Here is a 22038-nt window from a genome sequence, read left to right as displayed (position 1 = left end):
TGTCAGAGATAATCCACGGAGCGTGCAGAATGATCACAGAACTGATTCATAGTAAACAAAGTCAAACTGGAGCCAATATTTTCACTGATTCAGGATCTACTCAACTACAAACCAAGACAACGTGGCCTAGACTGTATGTCACTACATTTACTGTGCCCCTCCTGGGGTTGTGCTTTCAGTAACTAAGAACTGGAAAGCCCTCCTTGTATCTCGCACTTCCACCAAAGGAAGAAACAGAAAGTTCAGTTTGGGGCTCCCCTCAATGAAAAGGAGTCCGGATTTGTAACGGAGATGAGGGCTACTGCTCACTGCTTCACTCTGGGAAACAGACCCAGCTTCCTCTACCTGTTTCCTATAGTGGCCAAAGACAGCAGCCAATAATTTCATCATGGAATCCAGTGCACTTGATTTTCCCAGAGAGGCTGCTCCCAGGCCATTATTATTATGCTCCCTGGCCATACTTTCATTATAATTATTATTATTAATAATGGTACTTGTTAAGGCCAAGGTACAAGTTCTTCCCCTTGACGCTGTTTAGTGCCATTGTTCTTGTCTGTCCATCTCCCCCGATTAGACTGTAAGCCCGTCAAACGGCAGGGACTGTCTCTATCTGTTGCCGACTTGTTCATCCCAAGCGCTTAGTACAGTGCTCTGCACATAGTAAGCGCTCAATAAATACTATTGAATGAATGAATGAAAAGGCATTTGATAAGCACATAATAGTAATAAAAATAACTGGCATTTCTTAGGCACTTGTACTGTGCCAGGCACTGTACCAAGTGCTGGGGTAGATACAAGCTAATCAGGTCCTACATGGGGGTTACAGTCCTAATCCCCATTTGTAGATGAGGTAACTGAGGCACAGAGACATTAAGACACTTGCCCAAGGTCACACAGCAGATAAGTGGCAGAACTGGGATGAAAACCCAGGTCCTTCTAACTCCCGGGCTCATGCTCTATCCACTAGGCCAAGTGGTGTCTTGTGGGGATCTGAATTTGGGGTGACTGAGGGTCCCTTACTCAATTCCCAGTTCCAAAGGGAGTTTTACATCTCTGATGGTCCACCGCTCTCCACCCCACTCCTGACTTCTGCCCACCAGCAGTCTATGTCCTGTCTGAAGTGTCCTCTGTCGTTGCGGAGTCATTTAAAGCCCTGGTCCCCTTAAAACACCCCTGACTCCCCTTACCTGCTGTCTCCATTCCTCAGGTCGCGCAGCATCCACTTGGGCCTGCTGCTGTTCGTTCTCCATCCTCTTCTTTCACCCCACCATCCGGATGCAAAGAGCATGACTGTGTTCTAAGATGAATTGGGACATAAATCACGCATGAAGTTGCCGGAAGCAGCCAAACTCAAGTCAACGGCTAAGGTTGATATTAAGAAAGCAAACGTGATCCTTGGATGTATTAATCAGAATAAACAAGGACCAGGAAGGCAAATACTATTTAAAAAAAAAAATTGATGCCAGAACTGGTTTGCAACTCTTGGAACACTTGGAAAATGCAAAAAAGTGGGTTGAAAGCACACAAAAGGGAAAGGATTTTGTCATGACTCAAGTACTAAAGTTGGAATGCCTATCGTACCTTCGGATACACACTTACCTATCAACCATGACCTGGTCAAACTTGGAAAGGAGCTTCTGGGAAGTGACCTAACCTGCCTATGGTGCAGGTCCATTATTTATAAAACTGGGTTAATAATACAATCAGCAGGTTCAAGAGGTGTTTGGGTAAATTCCTAATCCCAGTTCCACCACTTGTGTGTTGTGTGAACTGGTTCTCCCTCCAATCAACTAAGATATACAGCTTGGAACGGCAGCTACAGGAAGAAAGCACACCTGGACATCTCACTGGAAACAGCACAGCAGAAAGAGCCACCCTGAGGGTGCCCAGCAGAAACAATCACAGAAAGCACCAACGGAGACTGCTCCTAATAATAATGATGGTATTTCTTAAGCGCTTATTATGTGTCAAGCACAGTTCTAAGTGCTAATCAGGTTGGAAACAGTCCCTGTCCCACATAGGGCTCACAGTGTAAGTCCCCAGAGAAGCTAATCGACTTGCCCAAAGTCGCATAGCAGACAGCTGACACTGAAATTACAAAGCCCCGATATACTCGTTAATTTAGCATAACTGATAAAAACACGGTTCGGACCCAGCCACCTACTTTTTGAATAATCCAAGGACTCAATGATTAAAAAACAGTCTATGCTATAAACAGTTTCCTGAAGCCCCTGTTAGCAGTTACGTTTTCTTCCCACAGTTTTGTGCCTGCTGTAAAAATCACCTCACCGGCCTTTTTTGAGGTCAGTTATACTGTTCAGGACTTTATTAGGTAAAGACCAGCAATTTAGAAAGTTCCAGGAGAGTCAGATTGCTGCAAGTGGGCCCAGAATGTAGGAACCAGAATACGGATACAGAGCCGAGGATGCTTCTGCAGTATAACACAGTTTTGGGCTAGACTTTAAGCTTGCAGTGAGTAGGGCATGTGTCAACCAACTCTGTTGTATTGTACTCTCCTAAGTACTGTTCACAGTAAGCACTTAATAAAATACGAGTGATTGATTGTGATGCCTTAAGTAAGGTAGAGCCATACATTCAGGGGTTAAGGGCTGCCTTAAGTATTATTTACTATCACCTAGACTCATATGTCCCTTGCCATACAGCTATATTGGACTGCATTATTATTAACGGCAACAATAATAATAACCGTGGTATTTGTTAAGTACTTACCGTGTGCCGGGTACCGTACTAAGCTCTGGGGTGGATACAAGCAAATCAGGTTGGACACAGTCCCTGTCCCATATGGGGCTTACAGTCTTAATCTCCATTTTACAGATGAGGTAATTGAGGCCCAGAGATGTTACATGACTTGCCCAGGGTCACACAGCAGACAAGCAGAGGAGCTGGGATTAGAACCCAGATCGTTCTGACTCCCAGGCCTGGGCTCTATCATTATGATTACTATTACTGTATTTTTTAAGCACTTACTATGTCTCAAGCACCATTCTAAATACTGGGTACACAGAAATTAATCAGGACAGCCACAGTCTGTCTCACATGAGGCTCACAGTCTAGGAGAGAGAACAGACATTGAATCCCCACTTTTTACAAAGAGGGAACTGAGGCACAGAGAAGTTAAGTGATTTACCCAAGGTGCCCAGCAGGCAATTGGCTGAGCTGGGATTAGAACCCAAGTCCTCTGACTCCCAGCCTGTGCTCTTTACAGTGGGCCACGCTGCTCCTCAATTTTGATAGAATGACCATGCTTTGTGTACTCACTGTCTCAGAGTCCTGTTTTTACTGGCATGTGTTAAACACTTACTCCGTGCCAAGAACCATGTTGAGCACTGGGTTAGATACAATATGAGCACATTAGACGGTCCCTGTTCCACATGAGACTCACCGAGTGAGGGAGACAAAGCAAGGGTATTCAAACTCCACTGGCAGAGAGGAGTTAAGTGACTTGCCCCAGATCACAAAACAGGCAAAATGGCAGAACCAGGATTAGATCCTCTTACTTCCAGGCCCGTGCTCTTTCCACAAGTCAATCATAGTGATATTTCTTATGTGCTTACTGTGGGCCGACTCACTGTACTACGCCCTGCAGGAGACAATCAGTTCAAACAGAGTCCCTGACCCATGTGGGGTTCACAGTCTGAGAGAAAAGGAGAACAGGTATCGAATGCCCATTGTACAGATGAGGAAACTGAGGCACAGAGAAGTTAAATTACTTGCCCAGCATCACGCAGCAAGCGTGGGAAGGAGCCGAGATCAGAACCCAAGTCCCCTGACCTCCGGGCCCGTGCTCTGTCCACCAGGCCACGCATCTGTAACTTTCCTTCGAACTCGGAGCAGCCCCAGATAAGCTGTTATTTTCTGAGTAACTCCAATCAAGTGAATGGAGGTGACACTGCTGGATTCCTCATTAGAATGAGCATCAGGACATGCAGGAGTTCACCAAAACTTTAATTTTATTTCCAGTGTTTACTTGTATGCACACAGGCATAACACGGGTTTGGATTCATTCAGTCTTCATGCAGATTTTTATTCTTCTGAATAAAAGAAGCCAGTTGCATCCAGGATCCACTATTTACACGCCTTTACACGCTTATGTTAAACAACATTAAATCAAATCTGGTACCTGAAGAACAGATACACATATAATATGTTCATTTAAGTTACTTCTTTTACAGAAAGATTAAAAATTCAAGTCACACAAAACTCAAAAACGGTATTAAAATTGGAATATAAAACTCAGAGATCCAACTGGAATGCCTAAAGAATGGAAGCTCTGTATCCATCTGTTTTTAAAATCGGTACATTGTAACGCAACGTGTGTCTGACAAAACGCATCCATGTGTTTGTGGCGAGTTCTCTAATTTAACAATAAACAATATGGCACCCTAATAAGCCAAATGAATTTTTATGATGAGGCACTTTTGTTAGTGACTAAACCAAAGAAACAAGTTTTCTGCATACTAATGCCAGCTGTGGTATTCAGCAATCTTCAGTCATAAAAACCTTGTATACACTACATAGCGTGTCACAGCAGATAATTCACTTATTTGCCTGCAACCATCCGATATACTTTTTAAATATATACATATATACATACACACACATACATACCTATGTATGTGTGTGTATGTATATATATATATTCTTAATTTTATGTTCTTCTGGCTGTAGTAATGCACCGTAAAGACTTTCCACAGTGCATATCGGTGAAATCAGCCCAAATGAAGGCTGTATAATAATAACAATTCTGGTACAGGAAAATATATACAGGGTTACTGGAACATGTAACAGTGGCTCTTTGTGTTGCTGTGCTTAGACGTCAGTCCCGGGTTCAAAGGTACTGATAGAATCGTGACTTAACGACCTGGGTTCCAGACAGTTTGTGAGGATGGGCGTCAACGGCGGCGCTAAAGTTGTTTTTGTTCATGTTCTGGAAGCTCTCACCATTGATCTGGTCGGGGGCCTGCAAAGGGGCGGAGAGACAGGGCCGACTGGCTAAAGTCAAGGTGCTGGGGGAGCTGCTTTCGTCTGCTCGGAGTTGGGCGGATAGAGGGAGGTCCGCTCCAGACACGTCCGCCCGGCTCGGGTTCTCGAGCCTGGGGTCTCCGCTCTCTCCGGCGTTCAGGTCAGATGTGCTGGTGCGCAAACGCTCCCGCGCGAGCCAGTCCGAAATGGAGAGGTCCTGGGCCGGACACTTGGGCTTCAACCGATTCACAGCGGACAGTTCGTACTCTCTCTCCCTGCTCGGGCTCTCTTCGTGGACTTTCCAGGCATTCAGAACACTGATCTCGGCAAAATCCCTCTGCCCTCCAAGGGTGTGCCTTCGCCTGATGTTTTTCCTCTTGGCGCTCTCCACCGAACTGGCCTTCTGACTTCCGATCCCAAACATGTCGTCAGCCGATGCCTTGAGCCGCAGTTTTAGCCGGTCGGTGATTTTGATCCTCCACGTGGGTTCCTGCTTCTCAGACTCGCTTCTGGCGGACATGACCAAACTCCCTGTTGATTTTCCTTTTTTCATCACATCGAACATTTTCGTCACCGACGGGGTCTCCCGCTCCATCTTGCCATCCCCCAGGCCTTCGCTGTCCGACTTGATCCGGGCAGACTTCCTCCTAGACAGCGTATCACATTCGATCAGTTTGTGGGAACTGAACTGTTGCCTGCGGCCGTCCAGATTCGGGGTGAGGCTACCCTCGGTACAATTCACCTCGCTTCCTTCCGAGTTCCGCCGGCTAGTCTTGGTCGTCTCTTGCATCTTCGCCCTGAAGGCTCTGTCGGAGGCAAAGCTCGGGGTGAAAATGGAGAATTCACTTTCGCTGTCCGTTTCCACGGGGCGGCCTTCGCTGACCAGTTCGCTCCTCTCGTCGTCCGCCTCATCCCCCTTGCTCTCTGCCACCGACTGCACCTCTGGGCTCAGCCTGCTCGAGTCGAGGCCTGCCTGGTATGTGGTGGACGAGGCGGTTGAATAGTCCGAGGTGACGTTGGCAAAAAACTCGCCCCGTTTCATTTCTGGGCTGGTCAGTTTCTTACTGGAAAATCGGGGCAGGGAAGTCTGGGAGGAAGTGCTCAGCAGGGTGCCGGAGTCAGACACGGTCTCCTCCAGCTGAGAGGAGGTTTGTGGCACCGGGGTTTTTGGGTCACCCCTCGGAGCGGTCAAGCGGCAGCTGAGATTGGGAGACTTGGCGTGCTTTGAGTTGTACGGCGGGGAGGGTTCTTCGGACCCCGTGCTTCCTTTTCTTAGGGACATCTTCTTGTCTTTTGCCCCATGCTGGTCTTTTTTAGTGCTGCTTTCTTTCGAAATCAAGACCCTTTGTTTTCTTCCCAGCCCATCACCATCTTTTTTAATAGCATCACCGTGAGACTGTTCTGCAATTTCCTTCTTGAAAAACACATTATCCAACTCATCTTCTGAGCTGCTCGGTTGGGCTTTCTCTTTTGTTTTCTTTCTCTTCCGACTCGCAGCTGCAAAGATGGAGGATACAAGCAGTTCCCTGCTATACTGATCCTTTCCAGATCCCCAAGAACCCTGAGGAAGGAAAAACAGGAAAATGCAGCTTAAAAGGCAATTCACCCAACATCTGCTTCTCTGAGATGTTCCAGAGGAAATGAACTACTCAAAACAGTCCAGAGGGCTGTCTGCTCAAGGAGCTGGTGAACCAGGCCCCTATCACGTGACCGCCACCGCTGGCTTCCCACCTCCTCCTTCTGGTGTTCCAGGTCGGCATCTCCCTTCTCTGCCTATAGCCTCAGTGGCCTATCGCCGTTTGGGACACTCAACTAATAATAATAATGGTATTTGTAAAGCACTATGTGCCAGGCACTGTACTAAGCGCTGGGGTAGATAAAAGCAAATTGGGTTGGACGCAGTTCCTGTCCATAGGACTCACAGCCTTCATCCCCATTTTACAGACGAGGTAACAGGCACAGAGAAGTGAAGTGACTTGCCCAAGGCCACATAGCAGACAGGTGGTAGAGCCAGAATTAGAACCCATGACCTTCTGACTCCTAGGCCTGTGCTCTAGCCACCTTGCCATGCCACTCCTGCTTGGAATGCCCTCCCACAGATCAGTGAGCCTCAAGAGAGAATAACGAGTTGATCCAGTGAGTTGCTGCTGGCAGGCTAACTCATGGGTTTAGGCTCCTGAACCAGTCTTCCGTTCAATGAGCCAGGGAGGGCTAATCCTAAATTGCCTATAGGCCACTCTTCACGTGTAAATGAAGAAGAGGTGGTGCTAAGTGGCTTTCATATGGATTGGCCTCCATGACTGTGTAAGACAAGGGACCGGACCCTCGGCCATCTAAAATCGGTCACTCAGTCACTGACGGCATCGTGGGACTGCACCGACTCCAAGCTAGGACCGGTCAATCGTTTAGTGGCATTTAATTATAATAATAATTATAATGATGGTATGTGTTAAGGGCTACTATGTTCCAAGCACTATTCTAAGTGCTGGGGTTGACACAAGATAATCAAGTTGGACACAGTCCCTGCCCCAGAAGGGGCTGACAGCCTTAATCTCCATTTTACAGATGAGGGAACTGATGCACGGAGAAGTTAAGTGACTTGCCCAAGGTCCCACAGCAGGCAAGTGGCAGAGTAGGCATGAGAACCCACATCCTCAGTCTTCCAAGACTGTGCTCTTGCCACTAGGCCATGCTGCCTAACTGAGTGCTGAGAGTGGGCAGGGCACTGAACTAAGCGCTTGGGAGAGTACAGGGCAGTTGGCAGGCACAGGTGGGACTGTCCTTCTTATCTGACCGGATTGCAAACTGTGGATCCTGAGAGCTGACGAGAGAGTTGGCTGCTCTCATCACATAGGTTCTCAATACCAGCTTCTTTTAAGCCAAGAAGCCCATTTTGGGCCACCAAGTGTCAAACTGGTGTCAAGTGAAGAAAAGCTAATGGTACTTTTTTTCCTTAGTGAAACCCTTGTTGGGTTATTTATTGTAGAAGAGAAAAAGATAAGTAAAAATTGTCGTGGTGGATGCTTAACCAGCCCGAGTGAAAATCTGGCCCATAAAGAATAAGGCAGGGGAACAGTTCTGCAAACTCCCTGATGAGGTATAATAGAGAATGCTGGAAACCAGAGGGCTCTCGCAGCCCTCTTGGCGGCCTCTGGGCACCGTTTTGCTTCTCAAGCTATTTCCCACCCCGACCTCAGGCTTCAAATTAGGCATCATTTCATTGCAAATTTGTCGGCCCATCAACCAGTGGCATTCATTGACCCATCGCAAACAAATACAGGGAAAAACTATGCTCTTAAAATGTCATAAGAATATTTACCTTAGATTTGGCTGTGTCACTAGTGGCTGAATCTGTGGAAAATCAAATCAGAGGTGGTGGTCAGATGGGGCCAAAATTCTGGTTCTTGCTACAGACAATGCAAAACTTATGGAAAACACAAGCACAGAGCCAAATGTGAAAGCAAAACCCAAACAAAACAATAGAAACACAGTGGATAGTCAGAGCTCACAAAGATGCAAGCCGCACCACAGAAAGCCACCGCCATGAAAGGATGCTGTGAATTGTAGGCAGAACCAGCTCAATGATAGGAATGGCAAAGGAGCCCTGTTCTAAATAAAAACAGAAATACTAGGGTACGTTTGATTTTATAATTATTAAAAAACTAGGAACAGAGAAGCTTGATGACCCCTGAAGAATTGTACTGTGTACCCCATCCTGGAATCGGACGGATACGCAATGCAGAACTCTATCACTGTCCTAGCGCTGAACTGCGACACTCGGTGTGGTTATTTTTGTCAGACCATTAAACTGAACTCCTTCTTTTAGAGCATTCATGGTCTAGTTGGGGATGCAAAACCATTTGCTCAGTCACCCCCATTTTCCAGGCCCTGAATTCTTATCGTTGCTCCAGATTTCGCATCCCAGGTTGACACTACTCATCAATGCAGTCCGGGTTCCTTTGGACTAGCTCAATGGAAGGGCTACCGGCTTTGAACTTATCTAGAACAAGCGCTATCATGAAATGGAACGATGGAGACCATAATTTTACTGTCTGGCAAAAACTCAGATTGTACAATTAGAAAAAGGGTAGGAAGGGGTCAGCGCCACAGGCGATAAAACCGATTGTGTCAGTTCGTCTCAACTTTGAGGTCGATTGATTTTCGAGGTGAGCTGAGCCCCGTGCCACGCCCCTTTTCTGACACATGGCTAAATGCTTTATGACTTGAAAAACTGGTACACCATACCATGCTATTTCTCCTCAGGGTCTGCTTCAGAAATAACAAGAAACAGCAGAAAGACTTTAAGAAAGTAGCATTGATCTGTTTAAAATACTCTCAAAAGAAAAATGTACAGCCCAGATCAACTCCTCTTTTTTTTTCTTTTTCGTTTTTCCATTTACAAGAATCGGGGGTTTCTGCAGACAAGGCAGCTACAGTGTGGGCAACAGTCCTCCTTCTTCCTACAGTTCCAGCTGTCCATCAGGGACATCATAGAATCCACCAGTGACATTACCGTCTGATAGACTCCTCCCACTTCGCCTGTTTGAACATCAGCATAGATTTGCCTGTGTCAGTTAAGTCCTGAAAAAACCCCTTTAGGACTAGAACAGGAACTAGAGACAAAGGGAGAACATCGTGGGGAAACACGTTGGGTTAGTGCGACAGTTAGGAAGAAAACAACATCCCTGAAAAGAGCCAGCAGCACCAGGGCAGGGCCATATGAGAGAGTGGCCTCAGAGTGGCCTCAGGTCAGCTTTTACTGTTTTGAATACAGTTCTTAATACAGACAAATCACCACGTACGACGGGGGTGCAACCTCTCCCCGGAGTAGCTCCATTCGATTTAACCTTCTGCTTTGTCAGCTCAGTTCCTAGTTGGGGCATTGCTACCGTGTAGGAGGTCAAACTTTCTGCCATCACAGCAACCGCATATCCAGCAGCACAGATCTGTTTTACCTTGTGATGACTATTGTATGGACCACCGTGAAGAAATTAAACAGTGGGAGACATGCACATTCCCCTCCTAGTTCCCCATTTGACAGTTCTATTGCTCAGTAAGCATTCCGACTCCATGCAGCCCTGCCAAATAACCCCTGGAAAAATCCGCAGTCAGATCAGTCAGAAGAGGGAGAATCCGTTTATTAGTAGAAAAAAAGAAAAGGAAAAACAAATCACAAGAGAATTGTTACTTATGATCGATTTGCTCTCTTGTTACAGAAAAATGGAGTGGGTTACAAGTGCCTACAGATTAATTCTGTCCAGGCGAGAGTTACCTGATACGTCTCCAGGAGAGACTCCCGTCCTTCCAATGTTGGTGAGTAAATGATCTATGTTTGGCACAGGCTGAGATTCTACAGTGTTTTCCTCCTGTACAGTTGTCTACAGTTAATAAACAAAGAGCTCTTTACAGTTAGTTCATTGCCATTTGATAACATTCACTAACACCGCATTAGGTACCTGAGGTCAGGGCTCCTTCACAAGCTCACAGTTTTTCTACACCGTCTGACGGTTGCAAACCAGAGGACCACCCCAGTGGCACTGTTGGTGCTCTCATTAGGGTGAGAGCTGAGGAGGTGGAAACCCACTCTGGGCTGTGCCCGGCGAACAATGGCACCCGGGGCAGTCGGCCTGACGGCTCGCGGTGCCCGACCACAGTAACGGCCCACTGATAGCAAAGGAACAATACTTACGAGGGGCTCTTCGGCACCTTCTTCGGTGAAAAACCAGTCGTGCTACAATTTAAAATAAAAAAGGTGAAAACGGAAATGAGACAACCGAGAATGACCATTAGCGGAGAACAACAACGGAAAGAAATGGCGTGGTAAAGAGAAAAGGAGGAAAAGACTCAGAACCAAGCTGCCCTTACAAGGAGGAGCGGGTCTTGGTCATGCTCGTCCTAAAGAAGATGAACCCTGGACTTACATGTTGAATGAGGGTCTCTACAATTTTGTACTGGTCAGGCATGTGTGTGACCATGTTTGTCATATTGTCTTCTGAGGTTCTAACCAGGGTTGGACCGAACACTATAGCTAGGTTCCTGGGCTCCATCTGAAACGAAGGGAAAAAAAAAAAGATCAATATGGGCTCAATTCAGAATGCTCAGCCTCCCCCTCAGTAGGGCCGGGATTTGATTTTGGGCTCTTGAGTAGTAGTAGTAAATATTACAAGTCAGAAAACAAAAACTACATGTGAAGGAGCTGGGTATTAGCTTATGGCCGAGAAAGACAAACTAGCTTCCTTGATCTGCGGCTTCTCCGTCTATCAAAGGGAGGTAGGCCCTATTTTTTCATTGACTTTACAAGAGGATATGACGTTATACTTTATCAGCCAGTATTACTAAAACCAACAGACTGTCTTCAGCAAGCTTTCTTTTTATTTCTGGAATTGTAGTAAATTTGAGACATTTTGAAGCTCGAGAAGCAGCATGCCTAGTGGATAGATCACAGGTCTGGGAGTCAGAAGGACCTGGGTTCTAGTCCCGGCTCCACCATATGTCTGCTTGGTTAAGTCACTTAACTTCTCTGTGCCTCAGTTATCTCATTTGTAAAATAGGGACAAAGACTCTGAGCCTCTAGTTGGACCGGGACTGTGTCTGAACTGATTCTCTTGTATGTACCTCAGTGCTTAGTACAGTGCCTGGCTCAGAGTAAGCGCTTAACGTCATTATTATTATTATTTTAATAAATATATGCTGATCCTAAATTTAGTTTTAAAAACTAGAGGTGTACATCTAACAATGCACTCCAAATAATTTATATTTATGTTCACCTTTGCAGAGGGGGGCAATTTGCCTCTCAGAAAGCAATCCTTGGAAATGTCAACTCTTGAGCTCCAAGATTTGAGTATGTACATGAAAAATACTGCACCTGTATGTGCACACTCCCTACCAGATCCTTGGTTAGTGGTTCTAACACATCGGTCAGTCATGTCAAACGGAATCACCCCACCTGTTTTCACCCATACAATATGCTAAATGTGGCAGAACCCACAGCATGCATAGCCTGAGCCCACCCTGCCCCCCAACCCTCCCTCCACTACAAAGATTTCCAAGGTTGTTCCTAATACATTAAGTACAGGCCTTGCAAAAAGATGAAGACAAAAAAAAGTCTGTCATTCCACACTCAGTGTCATTCCACACACTGTGCCAGGGTTATATGGAATGTACAAAACAGGCTTTGTCTTGAGCACACCTGTACAGTGACTGCATGCTTCTTGTGGACAGGGATACTCTGTTGTATTGTGATTTTCCAAGTGCTTAGTATAGTGCTCGGCATATAGTATGCATTCAATAAGCATGACTGATTGGGAAGGGATTGTCTCTATTGCTGAATTGGACTATCCAAGTGCTTATTGCAGTGCCCTGCACACAGTAAGTGCTCAATAAATACAACTGAATGAATGAATGAATGAATTGACTGGGACCTGTGGCTCTCTCTCTGGGTTTGTCAGTGATGTGCCACTAAACACAAAGAGTAAGATAGTACCTTGGCACCCTCACTTACGGGGAAGTCCCCTGTCTTTTTGTGTGTGTGTGGTACTTGTTAAGCGCTTACTAAGATCCAAGCACTATACTAATCACTGAGGTAGATACAGTTTATTCAGCTTATACATAGTCCCTGCCCCACACTGGGCTCACACTCTAAATTGGAGGAAGGAGGATTTAATCCCCATTTTACAGAGGAGATAACTAAGGCACAGAGATCTTAAGTGACTTGCACAGGTCCTACATCAGGCAAGGGACACAGCCAGGATTAACTCCCAAGTCCTCTGACTCCCAAGCTTGTGCTCTTCTCACTAGGCCACACTGTTGACTGTACTTTTCCCTCTCCTTAGGACCCTTCAAATCCAACCTCTTCTCCTGAATGATTAAGTCCCTGACCCAGGAATCACCACTGACTGGGACTGATGCAACAGAAGACCGCTTCTAAATGGCCTTAGAGAGGAAGAAGTGTTTGTGTCATGGCTGGGATTTCTTGGCACTCAGGGATGGAGTCTGAGGGAAGGGCTGGGCCTTAGGTGAGTGCTGCCCCTTGCTAACGAGGGTGTGCCCCGATGTTCGGCCTTGACTCCCTGTGGGAGAAGGGGAAGAGAGGCTACCTGTCCTTTGCCGCTCCTCGGGGACAAGCCGTCAAGACACTGTACCTACTTGAACGTATGATCCCAGCTGCTCTACAAACCTTGTTTTTCTCAGAGTTTTCTGCCACAGTCTTCAGGTGAGCGGAGAGAAATTTAAGCGTTTGATAGTGATGGTCAGGCAAGTCGTGGATCTGTTAAAAAACAAACAAACCGAAAACCTGTTTTAGTGATGGATCTAAAAGCTTCCCAGGCTGAATTTCAGGGCTCTCCCAAGCTTCAAATGCCACCTACCAGCCTCTTTAAAGTTTTCAGGCGCTCAAGAGGATTTTCTTTCCTATTTGCATCAATGAAGTCTGCATATTTATCTGTTGACCAGAAAGAAAATTTGTTCATATCTGTGGGCCTGGATTTTTAAAGATGAACTCTTACACCCATAAACAACAAAAGCCAGAAAACGTCAGTCTATCTTTTGGCAGAGGCAGCTCCATTTACATCCAGCAGCTGCTCCGAGGTGCCTCTGAGCCCTCCGTGGATGCAGTCACCAAAAAAATAACCTCAAGCGCCTGCCCTTAGGGCCATGGGAGACCAGGGTGGCCACTCACAGCCGTGGCTGAGTTCAAGTCAAAAGGGGCGTGAATAAAAGTGCAGTTACTTCCATCTTTTAACCCTCCATGCCTCTCTTCACCCCTGACTCTTACCCTGTCAGTGGGAGGAGCCTGTGGGCAGCCCTCCACAAGTCTCAAAATTGATAAGTGGTCCTCTGGCTAAAGTAGTGGCCCACCTTTGGGAATACCTATTCCCACTGTCTGGGAATAGGTGAAGCTCTTCGCGGGGAGCACTAACTCTTTTGGACCAAAGGAGAAGAGTTCCATGCCTGGCTGCCCACCAATGCCAATGTTACTGCATTTCACTTTGCCATCATGGGCCAAAAGAGTTCACAGTCCTCCCAGGCAGCCTAACTGGAGGAAGTCGCCCTAGGCCTGGGAGGACTGAGTTTACTATTTCTATCTTACACCACTGGCAGAGCACTGGCAACTTCAAGCTGCCTCTTTTCCTTCCAAGTGACTATAAACTTGATAACAAAAGCATTCACTTCTTCATTGACTTTATAAAGATGACCAAGTATACACTGAAGGTAATCATCATAGATTTTTGGTAGAAGCTGGAGCAAACCCAGAGGAGGAGGAGAATGGAATCAGAATAAGGAAACTGGTTCAAATTCACCAAATCAGAAATATCAACAGTCCAATTATGTCTGAGTGAATGGGGGTGGCACCCCCCCCCCCAAAACTTCAAGGGAAACCCATTCTGTTGAGAAATTACCACCACCAACTCTTTGAGCCCTTTGAGGGCTAGGAACCTTGTCTGGATTTAACCTTCAATTGGGGCTGGCATATACTGAGGGTTTAATTACTTCGGTCAACAAGGTTTTCCTTCTTTCAGAGGTGTGGGGCTTCTCACCAGTAATATTATAATTAAAGTAATAATGTCGGTACTTGTGAAATGCTTATTATGGGACAAGCACTACACTATGCACTGGAACAGATACAAGATAATCAGGTCGGACTTAGTCCCTGCCCCTCATTGGGTTCACAGTCTAAATGGGAAGGAGACCAGGTACTGAATCCCTATTATTTAGATGAGGAAACTGCACAGAGAAGTTGAGTGATTTGCAATGGCAGATGCAGGATTATAATCTAGGCCCTCTGATAATAATTACTCATCAATAATTGGAGAGGGGGAACTCCTACAGAGCCTAAGGCCAAGGAGCCCCAGGTCAAGTGATCCCTTTCAAAAACTTTACTTTTGTCCGACAAAGAAAGCTGTCATTTCTTTGTTCAAATCTCCGGCCTTCCTTCTCACAAATTTCCATTTCAAGTTGATTTATCTAGATTTATCATGGAATAATAATAATAATAATTGTGGCATCTGTTAAGCGTGCACTATGTGCCAGGCAGGAACATAACTCACCATTCGTGAACAGTGGCTCAGGGAGTTTTCGAAAAAACGACTTCAGCAAACTACTTATTACATTCAGATCTCGCCATTTCTAGGTATTGAGAGAGAGGAAAAAATAATTTTTACAGCCAATGGAAAAATGCCCCGCACATCCAATTGAAGCCATTCTAATGAAAATAAGGTCTAGTCCAACTCACTTCATCATGAATGTCAATGTCCACCATGCCCTTGTTCAGTTCTTCTTGTAAATTTGAAATGGCTGCATTATTTCCCGGAACTCGGTAGATCCCCGTGTACTCGAGCCCCCTTTCTTCGACCAATTTGCAGCATATGTCTACTATTAGTGGAATGTACTGCCAAAGAAGAACAAGCCCTTTTATTTGAGCATATTTCGAGTATTTTCCAGGCCCTTTCCAATAACACAAGCAAACCACAGGTAACCAATTATTACTATGGCCTTTATTAAGCGCTTACTATGTGCCCGGCACTGTTCTAAGCAGTGGGGTAGGTACGGGTTAATTAGGTCAGACACAGTTCCTGCCCCACATGGGACTCACAGTCCAAACAGTGGGGAGAACAGGCATCAAATCTTCATTTTACACATGAGGGAATTGAGGCAAGAGAAGTTCAGTGACTTTCCCAAGGTCACAGAGTAGGCAGCCGGCAGAGCTGGGATTAGAATCCAGGTCCTCTGGCTCCCAACCCCATGGTCTTTTCATGAAGCCAAGCTGCTCCTGCACTTACCCCCCAGCCTCCAGAAAAATGGAAAAACCCCTAGCCAGAAACTGCAGGAGAACTACGGTGGAAGAAGGAGTGCTAACTTGAAGGAGACAGAAGCAACAGGGTAAGTAACGGCTGGGAGAAAGACAGTGAAGCCTGGAAGAGGAGGGCTCATGAAGCCAGGGAGGGCCAACTAGACCAGACCGGGGGGGCGGGGAATCAGAGGCAGCAAAAGGATTAGACTCACCATTAGTCTTCCCCTCTAGACAGTACACTTGTTGAGGGCAAGGAATGGGTCTATCTCTCCTGTTGTATTCTCCCAAGCACTTAGTTCAGTGCTCTACACACAGTAAATGCTCAATAAATACCAATGATTGATTAATTGATTGACAGATTCCTGCATTGGGAATTGTTGGGGGAGGAGTGCCAGATGCATGGAACCATCTAAAGGACAGAACAGAGTGTTCAAGGCATGATAAATGCTTTGAAGGGGGTGAGCTCACTGACCAACACCCTGACTTTTTGAAGGTAAGGACCGCAAAATTGGTACCCTATCTCCAATGGGTCACTCGAAGTCATACTGCTAAGAAGGTATTCTGGCAACCAGGTGGATCATTTCAGTGTGATTCTCAGCCCCCTGCTTTGAGCAGTCATCCTCCTGGCTCACTCAGTGGGTTGGTCGAGCAGGGGGATGAGGTTTGGGATAGACACTGTAAGAAAGTCCAAGGTGGGGAAGGAGAAAGGAGAGACGAAGGCCTAGCTCAGTTTTCCCTCCTCAGATCAGCCACAACCACAGAGAGAAAAGGAGCAGGTGGAGAAGGAAGAGGGCCAGTGGCTCTCACCCTGAATATGTGGCCATGCTCTCCCTGCACGGCTGGTTTATGAATACGATCCACGTAATAACCGAATCGGTGGAGGCTGAAGAGATTAAGATGTTGCTCCTACCCTGTTGTTGTGAGCTGGGGGGCAGTCGTCCAACCTGACGCCAAATGTTGCTGCTGCAGTTGGCTTCTTTTCAAAAGTTTTGCGCATGATGTTGGGGATCCCTTTTCTCCAGGTGCCTTTTGGGGGACTGGTTTCATCTGGTGATTGATGAAAAGCAGGGAGGGTTTGAAATGGAAAGGGGGGCGTTAAAAACATTCAAAAAGTAAACAAGCTGCACAAAAATAATGGTTTAGTGATGTGCCTGATAGAAATGTCACACCCTCCCTCCGTCTGTCCCTCAGACTCATCCTTTTCCCTTCTTGGTTTCCAAGAAGGGCTTCTTTCTGGTTTTGGTTTTACTGCCAACACACATTGTTGGATTCTGGCTTTGGGTTTTTAATTTTCTGTGGCACAAAACCCCTGAGATGATGAGCTAAGCTACCTCACAGGTAAGTCATTTTCAACCATTTTAATTACACATATCCATTAAACTTCCCCCTGGAGATGCTTTCAGTTTCACTTCCTAAGTGGGCAGATAGCAAGTGATGCAAAAATTTACAAATGAAAATAATGGGCAAAGGTACCAAGGGCTTGATTTTCTCAGGATTTCAAAAGTTAATTAAGCATGCAAAATTCAGGGGCATGCGGTCAGCCAGTCAATCCAGAACCTATTGCAAACCCCTTGTGAGCCTTCAGAGCTGCATTTACCCATCAAAACACAGAAAATTCAATCATAATGCATCTACAAACTCTCTAATATCTCTAATAGTGAGACCCAGGGCTTATTCCCTTTCTTGGATAAATATTAAGAGTTTGTTTCCAATAACTGTGCTCAAGCACATCATGACAAAGCCTACATGACAAAACTAACCCTGATATTTACTGTGCTAAAAACAGGAGATAGTTCACGCTTTGCAATATGGACTATACTGAATTACGCTCACTGGCCCAGGCGCCTGCCTTTCCAGAGTTTGGGGAAATAAAGGTGTTTTAATGATCGAGAAGGCATTTCTACAAAGTCTAACTATCAAAACTGCATTACTGAAAGATCATGGAGAAAAACTGCATTTTGACCCATGTGGTATCCATATGACCCTCGGAGAAAATGAGATTTGACGCTAGCCAAGCTAATTCACTCCCAAACTCAGAAGCAGCATGAGTTCCTTCACTGAACACTAGGGAGAGCCAACAGAGAAAAACATACTGAAGTCCTCCCTACAAGGCTTGGTGACCTCATGATGTTCCCCTGTACCCCTTAAAACCTTTCCCGGCTACCACATGGGGAGAGGAGCCGGGTTACTGCAAACCCACCCCTCTCCTGAAGACAGATGAACTGACTCATCCCAACTTTGGAGGCTTAAAGAATGTGCTAGGTTGAAGTTAAAGCTCCCCTAATTCCTCCTTTCTCTGATCGCACCAGAGTCGCATCTCACTTTGGCCCTTGTCAGCAACCCTCCCTCCACTTGCTTCAACTCACCCAAAGGTTCAGGGACTCCAGAATGGGTTCTGGGGCTTGGCCTGCCAACCTAATTGCCAGAGCTGAGAGCACAGCACGAATGAATTAAGCACTGCCTACTGCAGCCGAGAGGCCATTACCTGAATACCTTTCACCCGATCAGCTACCCAAATAGATGGACAGTACATTCAGTTCTTCTATAGCACGTGTTTTCCCTACATGTTTTCAATAAAGCCTCATTAGAGAACTAGGAATATATTCTTATTTTGCTGCCAACTTGCAGATATCTGGAAATGATGGGCTGTGATGTTGGGAGAAAGTCATTCTAGAATGTGAATTTTCCTTAGCACAGGGTCTGTCAAGAATATATACATACAAAATATATTCAGTTCTCCTATGACAAGGGCTTCTATTCTATACAAAATCCAAGGTAAAGAAAACCTGAATATGTGTTTGCAAATGTATGTGTGTGTATGAATAGGTATGTATTTTTGTGAGTATATATGTATATTCTCCCTCTGTATGTTGGGAGAGGGGACGGGGAGAGAGAGGTGTTCTCTGCGTTGGAAGAGTGTTGTGGCTACGAGAGGTGTCGCTGAGAAACCACCACATCCACTCTATGCCCATGAAAATAAGAAAGGGCACTTTGTCTCATTCCTTGTCACTCAGGGTAAGCAATGCAGGCTGAGGTAGAGTCTCAGTTATCAAGAGTGCCATCCAATGGCACTCTTGCCTCTCTTTCAGTAAGAGGCCCAGGAATATCAAAGGTGGTGAACTTGAGTCCTCTAAAATGTAAGCCCGTTGTGGGCAGGGAACATGTCTACCAACTCTGTTGCATTGTATTTTTTCAAGTACTTGGTACAGTGCTCTGCACATAGCAAGTGTTCAGTAGGTACCACTGGTGATAATGATTGAGCATTGAGGGGAAGGAGGCGGAAGAGAAAAGAGAAAAGGAAGGTGAGGCAGGGGGAAATGAAGGAGGAGGTGGATAAGGCAGGAGGATAGGGGTGTGAAGAAGGGAGGAGAGAAGAGAAGCGTAGATAAGGAAGTCACTAGCAAAGTATCAGCAGCTATGGTGCCTGTCCAGAACAGGCCAGCTGAACTTGCATGATGATGGGGACGGTCAGTAGCTGTGTAAACCAGCCCTGTGGGGATTATAACACTGCTTCTAAGAATAAAGCTCCTTGCCTCCAGAGAATGCAGGATAGCCTGCAAAAGGGGGAGGGAGGTGGTCAGGGAGGAGAAAACCACAGTGAGGTATTCTGTGGGAGAAACAGGAGCCGCTGTCTTGGCCCTGCAGGAACCACTGGGGGCTGCAGTCTGCCTGTTAAAAGGTTAAAAAGTAAACTAGGCATTCAGCAAAAATAGATGAGGCCCCCCCCAAAAGTGAGGGGGATAAAGCTAATGGGCTACCTTGGAGCGAGTATCCCTGGGCTGCCTATGTTTCTACCTGAACCATGGCTACCTTGGTTAATATAAAACTTGGAGAATGCAGAAAAACTGGGCAATGGTCTACCTGATAGGATCAAGCCCACATTTTTCATTATCCAAATATTCCAAGGCATAAAGTACCTGCAATCTCAATTAGTGTGTCTTGTGTACTGAATAGTGTGGTTGGAATTTACCAGATTAGTTACAACTGTCTGCAGTAATCTGTACAAAAGAGCAGGCTTAAAGAAAATTGCAATTTTTGTTTCGATGACTAGAGTAAGTACATATGAGAGAAAGAGAAATTACACACACCCAAGGAGGAATGCGACAGGCTTTCAGAACAATATCAATGGTATTTCCTGAGAGCTCCCTATGTGCAGAGCACTGTACTAAACTTGGGAGAGTACAAGACAATAGTTAGTGGTCCCGTTCCCTGCCCACCACAAACTTCCAGTTTAGAGGCAGCTATTATTACTTATGATTCTGACAGTCTGGTATGTTGGGCAAAATGAATTTCATTCTCTCTTAGATTAAAGCAACAGGCCGTGGAGATAAATGGGAAGCAGCAGTTAAAATCTACCTGGATTTCTATAAGGCTCTTGATTTTGACGCACAAGACACTTATCAATACACCTAGAAGACACTGTCTATGGCAGATGTTGAATGGATACACCACCAGCTGGGGAAATAATCATTCCTTCCAAACTGGTGATAGCTTTTTGGCTAGCATCAACAAATGCATATCATTTTTACTCAGATAACTGCCTCCATAACATAACTGCCCCAATTCAATCTTTGAGGTGGAAACAAGAAATTACTTTTGTACCACCTGACTGTAAGTAATGAGAGCTGCATGCCCAGGGAAGAGAAGCAGGAAGGGTGAGAATGCTTTGACCTAGAGTGGGAGAATTAATTTACTGATGGCCTACCATAGGCAGCCCTTGGCAGAATACCAATAGAAGAGAAGTAGTCTGAAATGCCAGCTTACCTATCTTCTCCTTCTCCCGTCCTTTCCTCCTTCTTCCTTCCCTTCTCATCTTATTGCTAGGCCTAATTCTTAAATAACCCATGTAATAGGTCTACCCTTGTTTTAAAGCTAGAAAAAGCATGCAAAATAACGGGGCAGCTATGCAAGTAAATACTATATTTGCATTTAATTTATTACTTGAGTCCTGAAAAGAACTGATTGGCCAGCCCAGATGTTGGACCAAAGGTTTTACCATCTCCACATACTTATGGTTCTGAAACTAGGGAGATGTAAGTCTTCAAAGAATTGGTACCAAAAGCCTTAGAAGAAATTGTCCACCAAGAGTAAAATATCATCAGAACCTTGATGTTACTGGTGAGTGACTTCACTAATGAGCTCTCTAGTAAATTCAATCCACCCAAGATGACTAATGTGGAGAGCTAGAGTAGATATACCTTTGCTGAGGAGCTTCCTTTCTGACTCTTCTTTTGGAGAATGTGGACTCTGAGTCTTTGGTTCCGATTTAGTGCCAAGCAAAGTCTGCCTGATGCTCGGGCGAGGTGTTTTTGTCAATGGCTCTGTTTTGCTACTGCAAAGAATCAAATTAGATGTGAGTTGACTTTTTTTTGCATTTCCCAGGTTTATAGCCAAAAACAGAAAACAAAAACCTATTTACTTTAATTTTCGACTTACCTCATCAGACTGCTATATTCCTTAATCCTCCGGCTAATTAGATCCCTGTTAGTAACCCCAGTGTCCTGAAAATGAGTTGAGAGAAATATTTGAAGATAATTTCTGGTAATGCCTCTCTTTTTTCTTCTCTTTAAATTCTCTCCAGCTAAATTTCAAGACTGTTCCTAGCAACCAAAAAGGCTGGAATAAGAGTACAGTCATAACTATTATTTTTGAAGTGGCTGTCATCTTCTTCATTTGGCATTCGATGCCGCCCAGCTGCCTGCCCCAATACTGCCAGAAGATGCTGCTTTCTCCTGGATTCTGCCTTAATTTTCCCTCCCGCCTTCTCCCTCCCTCTCCCTTCCTACCACTGCTGCAGCTGCTGGGATGAATTTTTCCTTTATCAACAAAAATTTTTTTCAGTTTCTAGAAAATGGGCAGTGGTGATAAAAAAGTGATTTCCAGCGGCAGAGTCTGAGTTTTTCCACGTAGAAACTGCATAAATCTTGATCACCCACATCACTTGGAATAAATACCTCTTCGTTCAGGTTGCTACTCTCCTGGATGGTCTTGATCCATGCCAGCATATCATCTCTGTCCTCCGCCTGAAATAGGTACTCATGGTCTGAAGTGGTCAGCCTAAATACATTTTTCCTCTTGGTTTCGCTGTAGGAGATGTCAATCAAGCATGCATTCACACTGATGGGTTGTTCTTCTTCAGACGGAGTTGTTTGCTCCTTCTTATCTTTATGCAAGTAAAGCGAGTGGCCCCGAAGGACAACATACATCTGCTTCCATGGTCGAATGCTTCCAACTCGCTGGAAACAATGCACAGAAAATGAATATTA

At 45.5% G+C, this 22038-nt stretch overlaps 1 protein-coding gene across 5 annotated transcripts in view; it reads right to left on the bottom strand.

The window, feature by feature from the left end:
• Positions 1-4781: 4781 nt before the first annotated feature.
• The window catches only part of ARHGAP21 (Rho GTPase activating protein 21), a 139416-nt gene continuing 122159 nt past the window's right edge, over positions 4782-22038 (bottom strand). For all 5 annotated transcript variants that reach the window (XM_029078125.2, XM_007667880.3, XM_039913922.1 and 2 more), the window contains 13 exons: positions 21727-22008; positions 21209-21273; positions 20971-21104; positions 16683-16819; positions 15215-15370; positions 15030-15108; positions 13350-13423; positions 13160-13249; positions 10905-11030; positions 10673-10714; positions 10256-10361; positions 8303-8334; positions 4782-6544 (listed from right to left, as the gene is read on the bottom strand). In XM_029078125.2, the coding sequence (XP_028933958.1) occupies positions 4850-6544; positions 8303-8334; positions 10256-10361; positions 10673-10714; positions 10905-11030; positions 13160-13249; positions 13350-13423; positions 15030-15108; positions 15215-15370; positions 16683-16819; positions 20971-21104; positions 21209-21273; positions 21727-22008 (3018 nt within the window). In that variant the 3' untranslated portion in view covers positions 4782-4849. The remainder of the gene's footprint in view (positions 6545-8302; positions 8335-10255; positions 10362-10672; positions 10715-10904; positions 11031-13159; positions 13250-13349; positions 13424-15029; positions 15109-15214; positions 15371-16682; positions 16820-20970; positions 21105-21208; positions 21274-21726; positions 22009-22038) is intronic.

Source organism: Ornithorhynchus anatinus, chromosome 13 (assembly GCF_004115215.2).
Source record: "Ornithorhynchus anatinus isolate Pmale09 chromosome 13, mOrnAna1.pri.v4, whole genome shotgun sequence".
Taxonomy (NCBI): Eukaryota; Metazoa; Chordata; class Mammalia; order Monotremata; family Ornithorhynchidae; genus Ornithorhynchus; species Ornithorhynchus anatinus.
This window is presented reverse-complemented; position numbering and strand designations above follow the sequence as displayed.